Below are 24,833 nucleotides of genomic sequence, written 5' to 3'. Positions count from 1 at the left end.
TTCTTTTTAAAAGTATTGTCATATTGGAGGTATATAAGCCATGAGTGCACTCATGTCTAAAGACTTTGAAAGGATCCAACTTTTGTAATCCCAGGGTCTTGTATAATATATTGGAAATGGTAAGCACTCAGTACATGTTCAAATGGATGAATCCTGACTTTCAATGCTAGTTGTAACTGAGGGCTCTAAATGTGCAGTCCACTTGCCCCAGCTGAACAATAACCTCAGACTTGGCTTTTAGGAAGAAATATGACTGAAACAGACAGCAAAGATTTGTTTTCTGTGCTCAGGGGCTTTTTAAACTTAAGAATAAACATAATAAACCAAGATAGAGCTAAGGTTATGGAAAGGCACAGTCCAGATCTTCCACTGGTTTATGTAACTACAGTAAGACAAAGAAATTCAGTTACGTTATTTGTGTAATAAGCTAGCTAAGCTTTGAAAACTTTTTGCCATCCTCATTATTTATATAGCAGCTAGTTGCATTTAATAGATACAGAAATTAGATGAATTTGAAGCTTTTTATTGCCATTCTTTAATATAATTTATGAATTAAAAATCTATGGGAAGCCGAGTTCAACACAAGCATGTTACAAGAAACCAAGGGAAGGAGATTCAGAAATAATTCATTTAACAAAAACTGTGTAGGTACTTAATGGATATAGTCCCTAAGGGCTTATTGTCCAGTAGAGGGAGGCACACACACATCTAGATACATGTACACAGAAACAAATACCATCAGGATAAAATAAGTCTGTATAGACCTCTGGGGGTGGGCAGGAGAAAAACTCTAATTTAGCAAAAGTTTTTCTGCAGCAATGGAGCTAGGATTTAATATGGATTCACCAAGAGATGAAACTAAAGATGTAAATGGAGTACAGATCATGTGGACTCATCTTAAGAGTTGGATTTCATCTTTCAGGCATCAGGTAGTCATGGAAGGGTTTTAAGCAGGGAAGTAACACAATTATATTTGTATTAAGAGAGAATTGGTAAGGACAGGGGAAAGTCTCTATAAAAGTTGTGTTGAAGAAGGATTGGTGACAGTGTCAAAGGCAGTAAAAAGACTAGTTGCAATAAGCTAGATAAGAAATGAGGGCCTGAAGTAAGGTAGTGACAGTGGATATATGAAGGGTCAAAGGCAGATGAGACATGTTGAAAAAGGATTTATAGGATTTGATCATCAGTCCACTGATAGTATGGTGGAGTGTGGTAGTTGATATGAAATACAGGGGAAAGACTACATTTGCAGTAAAAGTTAATGAGTGCTGTTTTGTAGACCTGTTGAATTTGAGTGCCTATGGGACATTAAGATATGTGGATCTTTGCTCTGGAGAGGGATTAGATTGGAGAGCCAGACTTGGAGTCATTCTCCATTCATCCATACTATATTTATTGAGGACCTTCTCTGTGTCAAGTGCTGTACTAGGTCCTGGAGATGCAATGGAGATACAAAATAAATAATAGTTTTTGCTGTCGGCCGGGCGCGGTGGCTCAAGCCTGTAATCCCAGCACTTTGGGAGGCCGAGACGGGCGGATCACGAGGTCAGGAGATCGAGACCATCCTGGCTAATACGGTGAAACCCCGTCTCTACTAAAAATACAAAAACTAGCCGGGCGAGGTGGCGGGCGCCTGTAGTCCCAGCTACTTGGGAGGCTGAGGCAGGAGAATGGCGGAAACCCAGGAGGCGGAGCTTGCAGTGAGCTGAGATCTGGCCACTGCACTCCAGTCCGGGCGACAGAGCGAGACTCCGCCTCAAAAAAAAAAAAAAAAAAAAATAGTTTTTGCTGTCATGAAGCATTCAGTCTTAGTGGGGATAGGGAGACAGAAAATAAATAATAAAAGAATTAGTAATTATGAGCTGGGTGCAGTGGCTCATGCCTATAATCCCAGCACTTTGGAAGGCCGAGGCGGGCAGATCACCTGAGGTCAGGAGTTCGACACCAGCCTGACCAACATGGCAAAAATACAAAAATTAGCCGGGCGTGGTGGCGGGTGTCTGTAATCCCAGCTACTCAGGAGGCAGAGGTTGCAGTGAGTCAAGATGGCACCATTGCACTCCAGCCTGGGCGACAGGGCAAGATTTCGTCTCAAAAAAAAAAAAAAAAAAGTAATTATTACATGTTCTAGGAAAGGAACAAACAGGGTGCTGAGACAGTAAATGATTTGTGGGAGATAATCTTATCTTAGATAGGTTTGTCACTTTTAAAATGAGACGTGAATCTGTAATCCCAGCACTTTGGGAGGCTGAGGCGGGTGGATCACAAAGTCAGGAGTTCAAGACCAACCTGGCCAACATAGTGAAACCCTGTCTCTAGTGAAAAAAAAAAAAAAATTAGCCAGGCATGGTGGTGTGCGCCTGTACTCCCAGCTACATGGGAGGCTGAGTCACTTGAACCCGGGAGGCGGAGGTTGCAGTGAGCCGAGATCGTGCCATTGCACTCCAACTTGGGCAACAGAGCGAGACTTCGTCTCAAAAAAAAAAAACAAAAAAAACACAAACAAACAGAGAGACTCGAATTATTGAAAAGGGGCCAGCTGTAAAAAGAGCTTACAGAAGAACTATCTAGGGAGAAGGACATACATGTGCCAAGGCTCTGAGTTGGGAAACAGTTTGGAATATTCTAAGAACTAAAAGGCTGGTATTTTTGGAGCATAGTGAACTAGTGGGAGCATCAACATACAAGTGGTAGTTGAAGCCATGAGAGTGGTTTGATTTTCCCTGGATAGTACATTGAAGAAGAAGAAGAACAACAACAAAAATCAAAAGCAGAACATTGGAGAGAAATAACATAGAAAGGAGGTTCAAAGACGAATCTGTAAGGGAGATGAGAGGGAGCAGTCACAGAGGTGGGAAGAAAGGTAAGAAAGAAGGATATCATGGAAGCCAAAGAAGGAAAGAGTTCCAACATTGTCATGACGTATACAGAGTAGTCAAATAAGATAAAGGGGAAAAGAGGTCTGTTAGAATTGGCAATTAGGGGGTCATTGATGATTTTGGCCATTGCCCACTCAGAGAAGTGAGTGATGTGGGTAGAAGACTTAGTGTAGTGATGAGCTACACTATAGCTATGCTCTCCCTTAAATGTTTATTTTCATACCAGAGTATCTGCTTCATCCAGAGTTAGTCTGGTGAAATTATTAGTGAGATTTCCCAATTGCCAATCAGAAAACATTTATTAAGCATTCATTATCTGCATGGAATTACACTTGGTATTAAGGTGAAATAAAGGGTAGATTCCTATAACGTGGGTCTAAATTCAAGGTTCCTAAGAAATAATTTTTAAAACATGGCCTTCTAGCTTCACTCTCTGTAAAACATCTATTGTGTACCCTGAAGCAGCTTATTATTTGCTCGCCTAGACCTATAAGCACAGGAAATTGTAACAAGTCTATTGTGTCTTCCACAAAGCAGACCGAATACATTCTTAAAGGAACAGGCCACTTGTCTCTTCGGATAATTAGTCACTTTCATACTCCTTTTCTATGCTAAAATGTATCTTAACTATCAGTGTTTATGTGAAGAGGATACATGTGTGTATCTCCTGTATCCCATTTTGTTAAAAGATGAACTTCACTTGCTGAGTAGATTTTAGCTATAATTTTCTCAGCACTTTGATGTTCACAATAAAGGAACTGTTGAAATATAAACCAAAAGAGTAAGTAATGAAGATTGACCTTCCCATTTTTAAGCCCACATTTGAGATCCATCATTCATCATTTCAGGCATTCTTTTAAAACATATTGAGAACCTGCTTACTGTCTTATGGTGGTGCAAAACTAATTGCCACTATATAGTGGCAAAAACCGCAATTACTTTTATATATATTATATTATTATATACAATAATACTCTCTGGAGAGTAGAGCCTGCCTTATGTTGATTTTGTATCCTCAAAGCACCCAGCATAGGTTTAGGTGAGGATATAGAGGGCCTTTGATACTCTATTGATTTTATGATTGGATTTTAAATACTTATTTCTGTTTTCCCTGTTCTTCAGTTTCCTTCAGCATTTTTCAAAGGAAGAGTAAACATGTGTGCTGCATTTTGCTATGAGGTTTTAAAGTGCTGCACATCAAAGATTAGCTCAACCAGGAACGAAGCATCTGCACTTTTGTATCTTTTGATGAGAAACAACTTTGAGTATACCAAAAGGAAAACCTTTTTGAGGACACATCTACAGGTCAGTGAAAATAAAAGAGCCTCTTCATCTTTCTTCTCTTCAATCTTTAACCTCTAGATCAAGATCCAGAGCCACCCAACCCAGTCCAATACAGTGTGGCCATCTAGCACTTGATGTGTGGCTAGTCTAAATTTAGGTGTTCTGAAAGTGTAAAATATGCTATGGCTTTTGAAGACTAAGTATGAAAAAAATAGAATATCTAAATTGTTTTATATTGATTGTGTGTTGAAATGATATGTTACCTGTATTAGGTTAAGTATATTAAAATAAGTCTCTTTTTAGTGTGGCTACTAGGTAATTGATAATTATGTATGTGGCACGTGTCATATTTCTACAGAAGAGAGCTGCTCTAGAGCAGAGACATTACGAGCATAGGCTCTATTTCGATTTTTTTTTTGTTTGATTTTTGTTTTTTGTTTTTGTTTTTTTTTTTGAGACAGAGTCTCACTCTGTCGCCCAGGCTGAAATGCAGTGGTGTGATCTCAACTCACTGCAACCTCCACCTCCCAGGTTCAAATGATTCTCCTGCCTCAGCCTCCCGAGTAGGATTACAGGCGTGTGCCACTATGCCCAGCTAATTTTTGTGGTTTTAGTAGAGATGGGGTTTCACCATGTTGGCCGGGCTGGTCTGAAACTCCTGACCTCAGGTGATCCACCCACCTCAACCTCCCAAAGTGCTGCAATTATAAGCATGAGCCACTGTGCCCAGTCTCTAGTTCAAATTTGAGGACTGCCACATACTATGTGACCTAGAACAAGTTACTTCCTTAGCTTCTCAGTGCCTCAGTTTCTGCAAATGCAGTAGGGTAAATATTGTTACCTAGCTCATAGGATTTTTATGAGGATTAAATGACATGATTAAATAACAAGCTTGTTAGATTTTACAGAACAGATAAGACAGTTTATGTTTCTCATGCTCCAGTATGCCCACTTATTTTAAAAATGAGAGATGTCTCAAAGTTTAGTGGAAAGCATGGACTTCAGAATCAGGCCTACCTGCACTTAAATCATAGCTTAAATCCTTACATGCCATGTGACCCTAAGCAAATCACTCAATCTGGCTAAACCTGTTCCCTTATTTGTAAAATGAGACTGAGTATTTCACTTTGCAGCATTACCCTGAGGATTAAAATAAGTTATGTATGGTGCCTATAGTGCCTGACACAATGTGTAGCACAAGATAGCTACTTCCTACATGATAGTTATTATTCAGCATCTCCATACTTTTGCGTTTATGGGATGAAATAGCTCTGAACTAAACCACAATTGGGACTGCTTGACTCAGTAGCCCTCATTATAATATGGGAAATCCTTGGTCCTATTTATATCTTTACTGTCATGGTCTGTCCCATTGGAGTTGTTTACTGGAGACAAGATTATTAATGGGGAGACAACCATAAGCAGCTTGTTGAAAAATGTCATCAATAATGTGAAAATCCAATAGGAATACTGTGTATGCGTCCTGTAAAAGTCTGCTATATAATTACTTTTGCATGTTAGAGTCAGCCATCATTACACATTAGCTCCTTTACTATTTGCTTTTATATGAGATGGCACTTGGAAACCCACCTTCCCCCAGAGCATTGTTCTAATTTGTGTGTCAATATACCTGAAATTTCCCCATTGTTCATTCTTCTGAGTCAAAGCATCAGTTTTCTTTAAGTCTTTTATTCAAATATAGACAAATTAATAAATGTGAAGACTTAGAACACTGGCACATAATAAATGCTCAATAAAGGATTAACTGGTACTCTAATGGTTATCATCTCTTTCATCCTCTACAAAGTAGGGATTTTTATCATAGCCACTTTACAAATGAGAAACATGAGGCACAGAAAGGTTAAATAGCTTTCCCAAAGCCACACAGTGAATTATTGATAAAGTCAAGATTTGTATCTAAGGCATTCAACTCTAGAGCCCATACCCATGGCTATTACTGTATCTTGCTTCCTAGGACCAGTGGTAAAGCATCCAGCCATTAACATCTTAGCATGAATTGTTTTGGCAGTCACCCAAGAGAGACTGAGAGATTTAAAAGTCCCGTCAAAGGCAGTGGTTCATGCCTATAATCCTAGCACTTTGGGTGGCATAAGTGGGTGGACCACTTGAGCCCAGGAGCTTGAGACCAGCCTGGGCAACATGGCAAAATCCTGTCCCTACAAAAATACAAAAAAATTAGTTAAGTGTGGTGGCACACATCTGTAGTCCCAGCTACTTGGAGGCTGAGGTGGGAGGATCACCTGAGCCTGGGAGGTCGAGGCTGCAGTGAGCCAAGATCATACCACTGTATTCCAGCCTGGGCAATAGCATAAGACCTTGTCTCAAAAAATAAAAAGTACCATCAAAGTCCATTGCATAAACTTTTGTTAAACTAGGTAAGCCCTGGTCAAAAGCAAAGAAAGTTGCTGAGGCACTGGACTTGGAATTCCAGCCAACAAATAGACTAATTAAAAAGAATGAGAAATCATCAAAGAAAAACATGATTTTTTCTCACCTTTGCCACAGCTACAACCTAGAAAGCATATTTAAAATGGAGACCTGACTACCATTGTATCAGTTCACTGTTATGAAAATAGTTTTAGATCTGGCTGTCCTGTGAGTTTTGAAAAATTGTTACATCTAACCAAGAAAGATCCTTTAAAATTTGAAATGAGGCCTTTCAAGTTACGATTTCAGCAGAAGAATGTAAACCCCTCATATATGAAGAAAATACATTATGCTGGTACAGTGTAGAATCTTGAAAAGAAGCATTTCATGTGAATGCTTATGTACTTATAAAATGATGAGCATAGGCAGCATTTGTTCAAAAGATGTTTGGAAAATAATGTTTACTTCTTCTCACAGATAATAATTGCTGTAAGCCAACTGATAGCTGATGTAGCACTAAGCGGAGGATCAAGATTTCAGGAGTCTTTATTCATTATCAATAATTTTGCAAATAGTGACAGACCTATGAAGGTATGTTCTCATTTCAAATAATAAATTATAACCACCCTTACTATCAGGAAGTTTAAACTCAAACTGTCATTGGATTCACAACTTTTGATAGTATCTAATGTATGGAATGTGAGTTTTATGAGTTAAGGGCTTTGTCTTGTACCTCACTGTATCTCTAGTACCTAGAACACTGCCTGGTACATAGCAGATATTCAATATCAGTTTAGTGGATGGATGAATGAATATACTGTGTATTCATACTTGTTATGGCAAGTTGAATCTGAATTTTTTTTCTGGACTTCATTTCCAAACTTGCTCAGAAAATATATAGATCCTTTATTTCTTAACAATTGTCACCACTTTTAATATTGGTTAAATAAGCACCGAATTTGAAATTTCACAAAATTTCACTTAGAATAGCTAACAGTTGCCTGATTCATTGCCAATGGATGAGGAATGCCACAGAAGGGATTCGTTATTTGATGGTTTTGTGAGTTTTGAAAATTATCTGTTAACACCAAGGCTGTTGCTCTTAAGCACCAGTTTGCCGAGGCCAAACCCAAGACTCTGACCACTGTTCTGCTTTCTTTCCTATATGCTTAAAACTTACATAGCACTGTAAAAATTCATCTATTGCTTCGTTGCATAGAGTGCAGGTTCTGATCTTCGGTGATACATGTATACAAGGGAAGAAGAATCCTTTCCCAGTAGGACTTTTCCTCCCAGAAGAATGAATCATCCCCATTCTTGGGAAAGGTCATCTTCCAACACAGTTTGACAATATTGTGCAAAATCTGAAAAAAATTAGAAGCTCATAGTCACAGCGTATTTGATGTTTAGATGTGTAGAATCTATGTACCAAAAAATATTCCCACAGGAATGTTGCTTGCACTGAAAAATAACAGTGTGTAGTGCCAACCGCTCTAAGGCTGGGAAAGTTTGCTTTCCAGCCAGTTCTACTAGTTCCCCAGGGGATCAATATATGCTCCAGCTAATCTTGTGAGCATAGAAACAAGTTACACCACTTATGCTTATACTCTAAGGAATTGTTTTTACCAGTGGTTACCATCCTTAATACTATGTTATATAGGTAGATTGGTAAGTTTTTCTGGGTAAATGGGGCTTGTATACTCTCTCCTTGATAGGAAATCTTTTTCTTTTCCATAACTCATTTATGAAATGACTTAGTGTTATTCTGTTATGGCAGTCATTACCAACAAAACCTATTACAAAAAGATATGCCTTTCCCCTGGTAAATGGGATCTCTATTTATAGAAAGGAACTTTATTTATATAATTATTATTTTTAAAGGGATTAAGTTTTTATTTTTTATGTTTATTGTATTTATTTATTTATTTAGAGACGGAGTTTCACTCTTGTTGCCCAGGCCAGGGTGCAATGGCCCGATCTCGGCTCACTGCAACCTCCACCTCCTGGGTTCAAGTGATTTTCCTGCCTCAGCCTCCCAAGTAGCTGGGATTACAGGCGCCTGCTACCACGCCTGGGTAATTTTTTATATTTTTAATAGAAATGGGGTTTCACCATGTTGGCCAGGCTGGTCTCGAACTCCTGACCTCCGGTGATCCACTTGCCTTGGCCTCCCAAAGTGCTGAGATTACAGACATGAGCCACTGCTCCTGATCAAGAAGGGAGTTTTTCAAACCATTTCCCCCACATATTGTGTTCATATTGACAAGCGCCCTAACCCCTGTACCTGTCTCTTCGTCATCATCTCTGAATCATATAGATAATTGTGATTACTCCTGTGGGGGTTAAGAGGATGCAGTAGGACTTCCTTAGCAGTGGCTAGGGTAAAGAGGAAACTCTGGTATTCTTGGTGCCAAAAACAAACTTTGAAAACTTAATGATCTCTCTAAACTTTCTGGAGTGTTCTGTGATTCATGACCTCCCATTTGCGTAAATAGAAATTTCTGCAGTATGGTTTTCACCTTAGTGTATGTGGTAGTTAGTGGATGGAGTAGGTATGCTCATCAGAATGGAAGGCTGGCTAAGAGCACCAGCTCTAGGGCCAGACTGCCTAGGTGAAAATCCTGTCTCTACATTTACCAATTTTGAGACTTTCGTCAAGCATTTAAACACTTTTTTATAATAGTACTTCACTCATAGGGTTGTTGTAAAAATTAAAACCTGTAAAGAACCCAGACCAGTGCTTGGCACATAGTAAGCTATCAGTTTTTAGTTACTGTTACAAGAAAACGGCAAACAAAGATCACTCCCATGGCTGTGGAATTCACCATGGAGGATCTGGGATTCAAAGCCAGGCAGTCTGACTCCAGAGCTAATGCTTTTATGTCCTGTGAATATACTGCCACCAAGGTTAGAGCCTTTGAAGCCTGGGCTAGTTACATATTTTAAAAATAATTTATTTAAAATTCTTTCAGTGTACTATATGCAATATACTAAGAACTGTAACAGGAAGTAAAAATCATATTATGTCCTCAGCATTGGATGACAAGCCTTAGAGCACATCGATATTGTTGTCAAACATGTCTTTTTTGTTTGTTTTGAAATTAGGCAACTGCCTTTCCCACAGAAGTCAAAGACTTGACGAAGAGAATCCGCACTGTTCTTATGGCCACTGCCCAAATGAAGGAGCATGAGAAAGACCCTGAAATGCTAATTGATCTCCAGTATAGCTTAGCCAAGTCCTATGCAAGCACCCCAGAGCTCAGGAAAACCTGGCTTGATAGCATGGCCAAAATTCATGTAAAAAATGGAGATTTTTCAGAGGTGACTACTTAAAATTTTGTTCTAAACAGCCCTTCAAAATACCTTGAGCATGTTCTGACAGTTCTTTCTCTGTCATCCTTTTTCAGGCTGCGATGTGTTATGTCCATGTAGCAGCTCTAGTTGCAGAGTTTCTTCATCGAAAAAGTAAGATATTTCTGTTTATAGAGATGGGGGGATTTTCACTTAGCATAATAGCTTTTTATCTTTGTAGTTTAACTGTGATATAATTGAACGCTGAAAAATATGTTCACCCTTGGCCTCATTCAGTGTTAAAAATAAGCTGTTACAAAAGAAGACTGGATTGTTTGTTGTCCCTTCTGCTTTCATTAGAGATTACAAGAAAAGTTAAATAGTACAGGGTGGCCAGGTGCAGTGGCTCATGCCTGTAATCCCGGTGCTTTGGGAGGCCAAGGCTGGAGGATTGCTTGAGGCCAGGAGTTTGAGACCAGCCTGGGCAACAGAGTGAGATCCTGTACCTATTTTAAAATAAAATGTAAAATATATATTAAAAAAAAATAGTACAGGCTAGGCCTGATGCCCAGTGTTTATTTTCCAAGACTGTCCCTCCCTGGAAGGCTGCCACAAATTAAATTCTTCTCAAGGCTCAAGTCAGGATAACACAGATTATTTGTTTCCCCCTCATGTGTCTTAACATCACCGACTACCCATAGACTGTCTCTCCAGCCACTTTAGTGCAGTGATACCTGGGTATGAAAAGGGAGTCATACTCTTGAAGGGTTTCAGGTCCAGCAGCCCTGGATTCCTAATTTAAGATTCCTAATTCAGGAAATCTACTTGGAAGTGTCCCTTTCCATAAACAGTATTGTTGACTACGCTCAACAGTATTGTTGAACAAACTGCATCTGCTCAAATAGTAACCAAGTTGAGTTAGGTTTAAACATTGATTGGCAGTGGAGATGGCAGCCAAGAAATCTCTATCTCAATGTCCAAGCTACTTCCTTTAAGGCAGTGGAATGAGTAACAGTACGGCAAAATGAAACCAAATTATTAAAGGAGTCATATCACTCTGGCTTCAGCTGTAGGAACACAGCCATATTTTGTTTTATTTTTTAATTCCGGAATTCCTATAGTTAACTATATATCTATCATTTCACACTGAGGCTCAGTGTTTGATTGCCTCACATAACACCCATGTGGAGAATCTTTTTCTGAAAGGATTCTTGGCCGGGTGTGGTGACTCATACCTGTAATGTCAACACTTTGAGAGGCATGGGTAGGTGGATCACTTGAGCCCAGGAGTTTGAGACCAGCCTGGGCAGGAATGGTGAAACCCTATCTCTGCAAAAAATACAAAAATTAGCTGGGCATGGTGTCACATGCCTGTGGTTCCAGCTACAAAGGAGGGTGAGGTGGGATCATAGCTTGAGCCCAGGACACTGTACTCCAACCTGGGTGACAGGACAAGACCCTGTCTCAAAAAATAATAAATAAATAAATAAAAATAAATAAAATTTAAAAAATATTCTTCTCAAATATAATTAAAATGTAGATTTGTTTTACTTATATTTTAAATTAACACTTTCTGTCTGACTCTGGAATTCTTTTGAACAAACTATGTGTTTGATATACTTTAGTTTTCTCCTTTTAGTATACATATGTGAGTTTTAAACAAAAAAAGAGATTAATTACCAAAATGAGGTCCCATTTTAGGGTTTTTTAAAAAAATCACTGGTATGCATATGAAATCACAGTATAAGTAAATACTGAAATTACACACCTGAAATTTCAAATAAACTAACAGATATGAGAATCTTAAATGGAGTACTGTGATTTCAAGTATGTCTTCAGAGAAATAGGTTAATATTATCTCATCTTTTTAATAAGTGGAAATCTGGCCAGGCATGGTGGCTCACGCCTGTAATCCCAGCACTTTGAGAGGCCGGGGCAGGTGGATCACCTGAGCTCAGGAGTTTGAGGCCACCCTGGACAACATGGTGAAACCCTGTCTCTACTAAAAATAACAAAAATTAGCCGGACATTGTGGCACACACCTGTGATCCCAACTACTTGGAAGGCTGAGGCAGGAGTGCTTGAACCCGAGAGGCAGAAGTTGCAGTGAGCCAAGATCTCGCCACTACACTCCAGCCTGGGCGACAAGAGCAAAACTCCATCTAAATAATAATAATAATAATAATAATAGTAGAAATCTGAAGATTTTTATGTCCACTAAGTCTAAAACTATACTTTTTAGATTTTGAAAATAGTTAATTATATTAAAACTATTTCCCTGGAATGTTTTTGTTTTTTTCACAAGTGCAAAGACATTAAAGCTAAGGAAAAATCAAGAATTATTTATCTGTATTATCAGTCCTTAAGCTTTAGAAATAGAATTTCTTGCTATGGTTTTTCTGGATATTATCATGAGGCAACTAGCATAAACACCAAACTGATACATTTCAGGAAGTGGGAATAATATTTTTAACTAGCCATTTATGTATTTCATAATACCCTCAAGGTTTTTTAGAATTTATCCTTCATAGAAATCAAAGCACTCTTCGCTAATGAGGAGAAAATGTTGTTTTGAATGTTAAACAAAAAATGTTTAAGAGAATTTACATGTTTATTTATAGGTGTCATCTATTTTTTAATTTCTTTTAATTAAATTTTATTTTAAGTTCTGGGATACTTGTGCAGGATGTGCCGGTTTGTTACATAGGTAAACATGTGCCATGGTGGTTTGCTGATGCCATCTGTTTTTAAACCTGGAACACTATTTGCCTAAATTAGAAAATCTTATTCTAAAATAGTGGTAGTAGTAAAAGTCCTGAGGGTTTTCCCCACTTAGCTTCAGTGATCCAAAACACCTTTTTTTTCTTAATTAGCTGATTCAACTATACTAGCTATACCAAGGTCGACTACTGATTTAAAACACAAGTTAAAAATGCAAACTGACTATTATTCTAATTGAACTAACTCAGGAATAGAAACCAAATATCGTGGCCGGGCGCGGTGGCTCAAGCCTGTAATCCCAGCACTTTGGGAGGCCGAGACGGGCGGATCACGAGGTCAGGAGATCGAGACCATCCTGGCTAATACGGTGAAACCCTGTCTCTACTTAAAAATACAAAAAACTAGCCGGGCGACGAGGCGGGCGCCTGTAGTCCCAGCTACTCGGGAGGCTGAGGCAGGAGAATGGCGTAAACCCGGGAGGCGGAGCTTGCAGTGAGCTGAGATCCGGCCACTGCACTCCAGCCTGGGTGGCAGAGCAAGACTCTGTCTCAAAAAAAAAAAAAAAAAAAAAAGAAACCAAATATCGTATGTTCTTGCTTATAAGTGGGAGCTAAGCTATGAGGATGCAAAGGCATAAGAATGATATAATTGACTTTGGGGACTGGGGGTGGGGGCCAGGGAGGAGTAAAAGACTACGCATTGGGTACAGTGTATACTGCTCGAGTGACAGGTACACCAAAATCTCAGAAATTACTGCTAAAGGACTTATCCATGTAACAAAAAATCACCCGTTCCCCCAAAACTATTTTTTTTAAAAACCTGTAATCTGTTAACCTCCCATCCATTCTGAGAAAGCATTAGTGAGCTGTTTGAAGTCTAGATAAGACCTGGCAATTGACAGAGTCAATGAAAATACGTTTGAGTGCAGAACTGAAAAACAATCATTGAATTTACACTTAAGATCAACGTATTTGACAAAGATAATTTGGCACCTTTAGAACTCTTTGTTTTCTATCATTAAGTGCCCTTTGATAATGAGGCCAAGAGGGAAGGAGCATCAGAGTATATTTTAAATCTGTTACATATCCATTGCCAAAAATGTTTTGTTTTCTCTAATTTCTGACCAGTTTCTCTTGAAGTACATTATAAAACATTTTTAAATCAAGATGGAATAAAATACTACTCATCAGTTGACACATTGGAAGCAGATGTTCTACTGTGTAGCATTTTTAAGGGAAAAAATACTTTGTCCTATTGGATCATTGCCTAAGCAGGGAAGGGCTTAGGGGCCGTTGCCCCTCGAAGGTTACACAGCACCCACAAGGGACCATTTCCAGGTCCTTTTCTTCACTGGGTCAGGCACTGAACTGACAGGAAAACGGAAAGGTGGTATGCAGTTCTCCCTGCCCCCGCTCTCACCCTACCCTCAAACTTCTTTCCGGCAGCCTGAGCTCTTGCTTGTTCTACCAGAGAGACTTAAGGATCACTATTCTCTTCCCTTTATTGAAGGCACCTCAAAGTGGTAATACTGCGTGTCAGCTATTCTCCTCCCTCCCAAAAAATATAAAATAAAAATGTCAGAATTTGCTTATTTTATTTTGTTTGAGAACCTCAAAATTTCTAGATCACATTCTCCCTTTTTTCTTTTCCCTAGAGAGGATACAACTGTTTTCCCCCAGGAAGACAAGAGTCAAGTCTCTGCATTCTTTCACCACCAAACAGTATCCTAGGTTCAGCAAAGCTTCAGGCTTGCAAGGATTCACCCATCAACTCAGGAAAAGGAATTTCCTTTCCCATAGAGTCTGTTTTTTTTTTTTTTTTCATTCCTTATAGGGTAATGTTGTTCTCTTTCCCAAGTCTTTGTATCCAGGATCTGATAGCTTGAGTTTCATGAAGCTTTTTATTCCCTCATTCTTTCCTAGTCATAGCTTTTTCCCTTCTTATCCTCCCTCAGGACTCTTAGCTCTTATCCTTCTTCTGACTAGCCATCCTTTTTTATCAAGGGTTGCACTGCTATCCCATCTTCCACACCCCTTCCCACTTTTTTTCACAGGATATCATGTATTCAGGATTGTGGTGTCTATTTGAACAGTTTCGATCTTGTTTTCCCTAGGACAGCAGTCAGGAATACAGAAGTTACAGCTATAAACGGCAAGGTCAAGAGTCCTGGTCAAATACCAGAGAAACTGATACCAGACTCTCCAGGACCACCCTCTACAGGGCTGCATAGGTCTACATGAGATCCCTCGAACAGATCCCTCCTTCTGTTGGGATATGTACACTGGCCAATTCTAGACTCAACAACTTGTTTCATCTGAAAATCTTTCTAGAACTAAGAGGAATCAGGATTTTCTCCAAGCATTTTAAAGAATCTAACAAGCAAAGGGTCCTGATGTAATTGGATATTGATGGATGTTGATAACTTTAGCAAAAAGGGGGAGGAATATAGTCATCTCTGGGTAGAGATAACATTATTAGGCAGATGCATTAAGATAACACATTTAACAAGAATATTGGACTCTGAAGCTGAAAATTCACGATAGTAGTCTTTGCACTAGGTAACCCAGACACAACTTTCAAAATTGGGTGTTTATGTCTTTGTTCCTGAGATAAAACATAATTTTCCCTACTTCTACTTAAGATACACCAGAAGACTCTCTAGCAAGATGCTTTTAGCCTCATCTCATCCCTGGCATAGGAGTGTGTGCCTTTCTTCATCCTCCCTTAAATCCCAGCATTCTAGAAAAGCCCTATGTTGGAAATGACTTAAAGTAATAATCTCTTTTGAACAGACGGGATTTTTTTTCCCCAGTTATGGACCTAGCTGCCTGAGGCCTTCAGGGTTTGACTATCTTCTTCAATAAAGGCTATGTTCTTTGTCTCTTCACTCAAGTCTTGGGCCCTCTTCTTTACAGCTGAGCTCTTGACTTGATAGTGGTGATTAAGTGGAATGGTTTTTTCTACATTTCAAGAAGTTCTCCTAATGCACTACTGCACAAAGAGTATCCCACAAACCAGCTGCTAGTCTGAGAACTGTTATCACATGTTTACAACAAGATAAGGAGTATCGTCATGAATGTAAATGAACCATGTCACTAAACATTCTGTTTGTTCAACTGACTTGTTCCTTTTCATAGACTTTGTTGAAGAAGGAAATGAGGAATTGATTTACATTCTGGTGAAAGTTCCTTATCTTTTTATGGTCCAGTACTTTGTTTTTTTTTTTTTTTTTTTTTTTTTTCTGAGGCGGAGTCTCGCTCTGTCGCCCGGACTGGAGTGCAGTGGCCAGATCTCAGCTCACTGCAAGCTCCGCCTCCCGGTTTACGCCATTCTCCTGCCTCAGCCTCCGAGTAGCTGGGACTACAGGCGCCGGCCACCTCGCCCGGCTAGTTTTTGTATTTTTAGTAGAGACGGGGTTTCACCGTTTTAGCCAGGATGGTCTCGATCTCCTGACCTCGTGATCCGCCCGTCTCGGCCTCCCAAAGTGCTGGGATTACAGGCTTGAGCCACCGCGCCCGGCCGGTCCAGTACTTTGAATAGCACTCTCTAGAGGTCTGTAACAGACCATTTGAGTCATGCTTATCTTCAGAAATGAAGCAGGCTATGTTTTATCTTGAATGCCTTTTATTTATTATTATATTATTATTATTTTGAGATGGAGTCTTGCTGTGTCACCAAGGCTGGAGTGTAGTGGTGATCTCGGCTCACTGCAAGCTCTGCCTCCCGGGTTCATGCCATTCTCCTGCCTCAGTCTCCTGAGTAGCTGGGACTACAGGCACCTGCCAGCACGCCCAGCTAATTTTTGTTTTTTTTTTTTTTTAGTAGAGATGGGGTTTCACCCTGTTAGCAAGGATGGTCTCGATCTCCTGACCTTGTGATCTGCCCATCTCGGCCTCCCAAAGTGCTGGAATTACAGGCGTGAGCCACTGCGCCCAGCCCGATGCCTTTTATTAACTACTTTATTTGAACAAAAATGGTCCTACAGCTTGGTGGGTCAAAGTAAATATCACTTTCATTCCTGGGTCTCCTTCTTCCTTAATTAAAACTCACTGACTACTCCCATGTGTTTCTCCCTTCTTGAAAAAGTATTTCAAAGCCAGGCATAGTGGCTCACGCCTGTAATCTCAGCACTTTGGGAGTCCGAGATTGGTTGGATCACTTGAGCTCAGGAGTTAGAGACCATCCTGGGTAACATGACGAGACCTGGTCTCTACAAAATATATAAAAATTCGCCGACGGTGGTGACTTGCACCAGTAGTCTCAGCTACTGGGGAGGCTGAGGCGGAAGGATGGCTTGAGTCCGGGAAGTCAAGGCTGCAGTGAGCTATGATCAGGCTACTGCACTGCAGCCTAGGCGACGGGGTAACACTCTGTCTCAAAAAAAAAAAAAGTGTTTCAAAATAACCCTATCTTCCCCTAGCGGACTTTCATCTTTCTCTCAAAGAAGTGTGGTTCCTACTTCTATGTGTGGTTCTTACCCATGTTCTGTCAAGCATCTTACCCAGAAGATATACGTCTAGTGATTAGGTTTCATTTAGACAAGAAGAGTTGGAAAAATCCAAGCCCTGATATATAACCTCTTTTCCACCAGAATTCTGAGAAATCTCTTCAACATGAGATCTGATTTTTTTAAACTTTCCTTCTTCCTTCCCCAACCTCTAACAGGAAGATTACCAGTACTTAGTTGTAAGTAAAGGTTATTATTTGTAAGTATCACTGTTAGATTGTAGAACAGTAGATTGCGACAGCCATTTGTGTGTGTGTGTGTGTGTGTGTGTGTGTGTGTGACCAGCTCCTATTGGAAGGAAACTTTTTCATTGAAACTTTTTCAATGGTTATGTTATAAAGAGGCAGAATTTTCCTTGAACTCTAAAATTACAGACCACTTAGATAAAGGTAAAGGCAGAGACAGTAGGAATGTTTACACATGTTCCCCTGTCTAGAATCTATAGGGGAACCATGAGGCCTTTACACCTAGACTCTTGCTTGACAGTAACAATTTGGTTCAGAAGCCTACAGCAGGTGTTCTCAGCTTGAGTTCATTTCCTACTTCCCAGGAGTCCAGGGGCAGCAATTATTTTATTCTACCTTGAGAAGGCTAGTTTATTTACTGGTAGGCTTATTTGCTAATAATAATTCATTGAGTACTTATGTACTAGGCTCCATTCTAAACACTTTACATTTCATTTATAGCATAGTTATTATTCCTGTTTTACAGATGATAAAACTTTTTATAGCCCCAGGGAGATAAGCATTAGCACAAAATCACACAGTTAGTGATAGAGCTGAGTCTATGTAACCGCCAAAGTAATGGTTCTTTCAGTGCCCCATCCTGTTTTCTGTAGGATGCTTAATCCCTGCCATCTGTTTTATTTCCTGACTCTTAAAAGTCCTAGGCCAGACCTTCTCCAACATCTCACTTCCTCTCCCACATCTCAGTGAAATTAGGCACTAGACATGGTTACCAAAGATCACTTAGTGGTTACCTGAAAAGTGCCTGCCCTCTTGTTTAGATGATAGAACACAAATGTATATAGGATCAAAGTTTAAATAAATGTTTAGATTGCACTAGGTGAACATCTATACTAGCCTTGAAGATGATACATAGTCAAAGAATAAAACTTACTCATAAGTAACTTAAGCTTACTTTGTAGGGGAGAAGCTAATAAAATATGCAGTAGATGGAAACAAATTTTAAAATTTTTGCAAGTGAAAATTGTACTTAAGACTTTGATTCTTACAAAAATATGTTTTTATTTTAAATAGCCCATCTCTGTAAGGCTCACTGTTATTTACTAAATGCTTTCTCATAAATTTACTCCACTGTTTTTTTTATTCACACAGAATTATTTCCTAATGGATGTTCAGCCTTCAAGAAAATTACTCCCAATATAGATGAAGAAGGAGCAATGAAAGAAGATGCTGGGATGATGGATGTCCATTATAGTGAAGTAAGGATTCCAGGGCCTGCGTTGCCAGTTATATAAATTTCACTTCGTAAAATTCATGTATATTAAACAATTATTACAGCTAACCTAATTTTGAAGATAACTAAGGGTTAGTGAACTTTAAGTATTAAAAGTGTCCAGGCCAAAGATGTTCCTGTTTAGAAGACCCTGTCTCTTGAACTGGTCCCATTGTCTAGTTTTAGAAATGTAGCATTTGCCATCCTCAAGTCACCATCCCAGTAACTAGATAAGAGTCAACACATGTTGGAAATTTTTCCATAAAAAATAGAGTTAACATTGTTTTTTTCTTCAGCTAAGACGGAGTATGTCCAAAAGTATTTTAAATGGAAAATTTCTGCTCTAAATGACACATGGATAGAAAACAGCTTGGCTGTCAGTCAACCACCAAAGATTTATTGAACATTAACTTAAGAGCAAGGCCCTGGACTTGGTGACCTAGGAGCTTTAAATAATTAGATATGACTAGTCCCTGACCTCCAAGGTCCACCTGAGATAATACATGTACATGAAATGGAAAAAATGAAAAAAGACTTTTGAATAATATTTGAATAATATAGACAGTATGTGCCATGCAAAGTCAAAGGTGAAAGATGCCTTAGAGCTCAGGTAGACTAGAGGAGGTATGATCAGAGAGGGACTGGAAGAATGAGGACAGCCTGAAGGCATTCTAAGAGACAGGAGAAGAGCAGGCACCATGACTAAGAAGTAGGGAAGTGTAAGACATGTTTGAGGCACAGTGAGTGGATCCTTTTGGCTATAGCAGTAGGTTCCCATAGAGAAGAGTATTAGTGAGGCCAGATTTTGAGAAACTTTCAATGTTTGGGCTTTATTCAGTAGAATATTGAATTGGTATCAGTCTTTTTTTTTTTTTTTTTTTCTGGGGTCTTGCTATGTCGCCAGGCTGGAATGCAGTGGAGCAGTCTCAGGTCACTGCAACCTCTGCCTCTCGGGTTCAAGTGATTCTCTACCTCAGCCTCCCAAGTATCAGGAACCACAGGCGTGCGCCACCATACCCAGCTAATTTTTGTATTTTTAGTAGAGATGGGGGTTTCACCATGTTAGCCAGGATGGTCTCGATCTATTGGCCTCATGATCCGCATGCCTTGGCCTCCCAAAGTGTTGGGATTACAGGCGTGAGCTACCACACTGGCCTCAAAGATTTTTGAGCAGGATAATGACTACATGAAAGCAAGGAAGAGGGAAGGCTAATTTGGTGATGATGTGGGAGATGTATTGAAGATACAGGGATAGGAGCTAGAGGCAGGGGCTAGAGAGAAGGCTGCCCTAATTATCCAGATATGAGTAGTTAAGGCTTAAACCAGGGTAGTGAAAGATTCAGGAAACAGTGTGAGGAAAAGATGATGATTTGCTGGCTGTGGGAGGGGAAGGGTCAAAGGTAGCTCTAAGATTTCAGGTTTGGAGGTTAAGGAGAAATGATAGATGGATGGTTTTGCAGGAAAAATGATGAATTTCATTTTATAGGTGAGTTGATTTTGAAGTGAAAGCTTATCAATATGGAAATAACCATCAAACCATTAGAAATGTGGAACTGAGTCCGGGCTCAGTGGCTCATGACTGTAATCCCAGTACTTTGGGAGGCCGAGGCAGGTGGATCACCTGAGGTCGGGAGTTCGAGACCAACTTGGCCAACATAGCTCTACTAAAAATACAAAAATTAGCCAGGCGTGGTGGCACCTGCCTATACTCCCAGCTGCTGGGGAGGCTGAGGCAGGAGAATCACTTGAATTCGGGAGGTGGAGGTTGCAGTGAGCCAAGATTGTTCTACTGTACTCCAGCCTGGGCAACAAAGTGAGACAGTGTCTCAAAAAAGAAAAAAAAAGAAATATGGAACTGAATATAAGGAGAGAGTTTAGGGTTAGAAATACACATCTGGAAGTCATATCTTATGAGAATCAAGCAGACTGAATGTTAGACATAATACAGTGAGTGAAGACCAGAGAATCAAGGACTGAACCGTGGGGGAAAGTTCACAAAGAGTGTGAACACAGAAAACAAAGAAACACAGAAAAGCAGAGATTGCAGTTATAGTCCCATAAAATTACATTTCTTAAAAATCTTGTATTAAACAATGAGATTAAAATTACAGTGACATACTTCATAAATACTTTATGAATTGATTTTTTAAAATACACAAATCTCAACTTACCTCTGGTTTATTTAATGATCCACCTAGAAGCTTTACCTACTACTTATATGTAGTCTCTCTCCCTATCAGTAAAATAAGGACAATAATACTATTGTGGTCACTTCACAATACATGTGAAAACTTAAAAAGTCATGAAGTGTGAGAGTAATGTCAGGTTTTATCATTGACCTACTTGGCAGTGAGATTTCTTAAAGGCAAGTTGGTGTCCTTTTACCTCAGAACCTACAAGGATAGATAACTTAAAATATGTTTGCCGAATTAATTGACCATAACAGAGACACAAGATATTTGAATTTTTATTCCAGCTCAATTTTTGACTGTGTAGCCTTGGACAAGTTAATTCATGTTTCTGGATCTTAGTTAGATGATTTCCCAGAGACCTGCAGGTTTTACAGGCTGACAGCAGAAAGATTCAGAGGATTTCTTGGGGCTTAACTGGTTCAGTACAATTGAACTTACAGCCTTGCCTTCTAAACAGTAGCTTCAGTGTATTCACAGAAACGCCTTTGAGCTTGACCCTTTTTTATACTCTTAAGGAGAGCAGTAACTTTTCTTAATAATCAAAAACCATAATTAGTTTTATGTATAAACGTATTTGTTGGAAATCTTTTGGGTTCTACAAGTAATTTATACACACTTTTATTTGATATATACAGGTAGAATCATGTTCTATCAAGTGCCACTTTATGTTTCAGTTTGCATAATAAGGCTTCTTCCTTGTACCCTAGCCAATTAAAAAAAAAACTAACACTGATTTAGAAGTTACATTGAAATGAAAAATACAAACTGTTGTCCATTTAGTGCTTGTATTTACATATGTGAGTTAAACCAGTAATAATGCAGTGTAACTTGTTTCCAAAAATGTATTTCTGACTTGATTTGCAACAGTCTTTTTTTTTCCCCATGACACCGCCTCAGGAGGTCCTGATGACATGTGCCCCTGCAATAGATTTTAAACATATAATTAATATATAATTGGGCTGGGCATGGTGGCTCACACCTGTAATTCCAACACTTTGGGAGGCCAAGGCAGGCAGATCACTTGAGGCCAGGAGTTCAAGACCAGCCTGTCCCACGTGGTAAAACCCCGTCTCCACTAAAAATATAAAAATTAGCTGAGCGTGATGGCACAGGCCTGTAATCCTAGCTATTCGGGAAGCTGAGGCACAAGACTCTCTTGAACCCCAGGGGCAGAGGTTACAGTGAGCCAAGATTGTGCCACTGCACTGCAGCCTGGGCAACAGAATGAGACTGTGTTTCAAAAATAAAAATAAAAATGATATAATTAATACATAATAAAATCTTAAACAATCTGATGAATTTTGACAGTTGTATACACCCATGTAACTATGTAATCAGAAACAAAAAAATAGAACATGCCCATTCCTTCGAGAAAGGTTCCCTTGTGCCCATTTCCAGTCAGGCTCCCCACCTCCACCATCTGATTTCTATCACCATGAATTAGTTTTTATGGCATATAAATGGAATCATTCAATATGTACCTTTTTTTTAAATCTGACTTCTCTTGTTTAACCTAATATTTTTGAGATTCATCCATATTGTTGGGTATATCAAAAGTTTGTTCTTTTCCATTTTCTTTATATACAAATTTTAAATCCATTCAGTTAATGGGATTTTGAATTGTTTCCAGTTTTAGGTTGTTATGAATAAGTCTACTTTAAACATTCCTGTCTGTGACTTATTGTTGACATATGCTTTTTTTCTCTTGGGTAAATATCTAGGAGTGGCATTGCTGAATCCTAGGGAAGATATATATTTAACTTTTAAGAACTTTCCAAAGAGCTTCTCAAAGTGGTTGGACCATTTTATACCGTTTGCCAGTAGTAGATGAGAGTTCTAGTTGCCCCACGTCCTCCCTAGCATCTGATAGTGCTAATCTTTTTAAATGTTAGCCATTCTATTAATATTAGATCTGAATCAACATCTCATTGTGGCTTTTATTTGTATTTCCCTAATAACCAATGATGTCTACCACTTTTTCAGGTGTTCCTTGGCCTCTTTTATATTTTCTTTTGTGAAATGTTTGTCTTTTATCCATTTTAGAAATCACATTGCCTACTTTTTATTGTTGTTTTGTGGGAGTTCTTTCCTGGATATAAATCCTTTGTCAAGATGTGTGTGTTGTATATTTATTTACCAGCTTCTGACTTGTCCATTCACTTTCTTAATTGAGTCTGTGGTTGAGCAGAAAATTTTGGTTTTGGTTGTAATTGATGAAATCCAGTTTATTATTTTATAGTAATTTGTTCTTTTTGTATCTGGTCCAAAAATCTTTGCCTACCTCAAGATCCTGATAGTGTTGTCCTGTGTTTTCTCCTAGAAACTTTGCTTCCGAGTTTTGTTTAGGTCTGTAATATATTAAAGTTCATTTGTGAGCATGGAATGAGATAGAGGTCAAAGCTTTTTTTTTTTTTTTTTTTTCTGGACAGTTAGGTGGGTGGTACATACCATTTGGGGAAAAACAAGACGTTCCTTTTGTCACATTGAATATACTTTGGCACCTTGGTCAAAAGTTCGGTTCTTCATATTTGTGTGGGCTATTTCTGGATTCTCGGTTCTCTTCTATTGCCCATCTTGATGCCAGTATCACACTTGATTACTATAACTTAAGTCTTGAAATCAGGTAGTGTTAGCCCTCCAGCTTTATTCTTTTTCAAAGTTGTTTGGCTATTCTACATCCTTTGAATTTCCATATAATCTTTAGAATCATCTTTGCTATTTCCTCAAAATAGCCTGAAAATGGAGAGTTTAACAATATTGAATTTCTCAATCAATGAACATTTATTTGGGTTATCTTTAACTGCCAATAATATTTTGTAGTTGTTAGGGTAGAAGTCTTGGGTTAGATTTATTGGTAGATATGTGATGTTTTGATGCTATTGTAAATAATATTGTTTGCTTTTGCATTTTCATTTTTTAATATGTTGTTGCTAGTATATAGAAATATAATTGATTTTGTATGTTGCTCTTATGTCCTGCAACCTTACTAAGTCTGCTTATTAGTTTCCATAGTTTGTATGTTTTTTAGGATTTCTACATACACAATTATGCCATATGCACAGAACAATTTGACTTTTTCTAATCCTGTATGCCTTTTCTCTTTCTCTTGCCTTACTGTACTGGCTAGAACCTTCAGCAGAATGTTGGATATAAGTGGAGGGAGCAGACATTCTAACTTGTTCTCAATCTTAGGAGAAACATGTCTAGCCTTTAGATTTTTAGTAAATGCCTTTTATCAGATTGAGGAAGATCTCTTCTGTTCTTTGTTTCTTGAGTTCTTTTTAAATATCATGAATGGATGTTAAGTGTTGTAAATGCTTTTTTCCTGCATCTATTGAAAGAGATATGATTTTTCTCTTTTATTCAGTTTATGTGGTTGTATATTACATTTTTTTCTAATTGTAACCCAACTTTACATTCCTGGGATAATTCATACTAAGTGTGTACCTTATTTTTAATTCCCCCAATGTTTGTCCCAAAATTGCTGGAAATTTTAATTTGGCTAGCAGACATTAATATATAGATATTTTATTCAAGTAGCAACATTTATTTCACATATACTATCCAGTGACACTAAAATAATTACTGGAAAAGCCAATATAAGTAAAATATTATCCCTATTCTCAAAGAACCATAGCCTATTGGAAAAGTCAGATATGTAGATAATATGTAAATAATGTACAAATATAGTGATAAATCCTTACCAAAAACTTAGTGAAATAGAAAAAAAGATGTGTAGTGTCTTGCCTACCCTGTATTGATAAGGAGAAGGATCCTGGAAAAGGTGATACCTGAAGTGTTTTAAAGAGATTAACCAAGTAGAAGGGATTAAAGAGAGGAAGGCACAGCCTGAACAAAGACATAAAGCTAAGACACACTATTGTGATTCAGGGAAACTACTTAGTTCACTGTTGTTATAACATAAAGTACAAAGTTTGGTATGATGAATGATGAGATTATGGACATATCAGCCACATCATTGCAAGCTTTGGGTGCCACATGAAGGAGTGTGCCCGTTGTTCTGTGAGTGATGCGGAGCCATTGCCAGATTTTAAGAAAGGAGAGTGACACGCTCAGGTTTGCATTTTAATCAGAACCCTATGGCAGATGTGT

At 38.7% G+C, this 24,833-nt stretch overlaps 1 protein-coding gene across 1 annotated transcript in view; it reads left to right on the top strand.

Annotated features, from left to right (window-relative positions):
- Nucleotides 1–24,833, top strand: part of DOCK11 (dedicator of cytokinesis 11) — a 195,686-nt gene that overhangs the window by 153,709 nt on the left and 17,144 nt on the right. The window contains 5 exon segments of the mRNA XM_033201715.1: nt 4,002–4,184; nt 7,029–7,142; nt 9,657–9,872; nt 9,959–10,016; nt 18,408–18,514. Coding sequence (XP_033057606.1) covers nt 4,002–4,184; nt 7,029–7,142; nt 9,657–9,872; nt 9,959–10,016; nt 18,408–18,514 — 678 coding nt within the window.

The sequence above is a fragment of the Trachypithecus francoisi genome, unplaced genomic scaffold (assembly GCF_009764315.1).
Source record: "Trachypithecus francoisi isolate TF-2019V2 unplaced genomic scaffold, Tfra_2.0 Lachesis_group6, whole genome shotgun sequence".
NCBI classification, from domain to species: domain Eukaryota; kingdom Metazoa; phylum Chordata; class Mammalia; order Primates; family Cercopithecidae; genus Trachypithecus; species Trachypithecus francoisi.
This window is presented reverse-complemented; position numbering and strand designations above follow the sequence as displayed.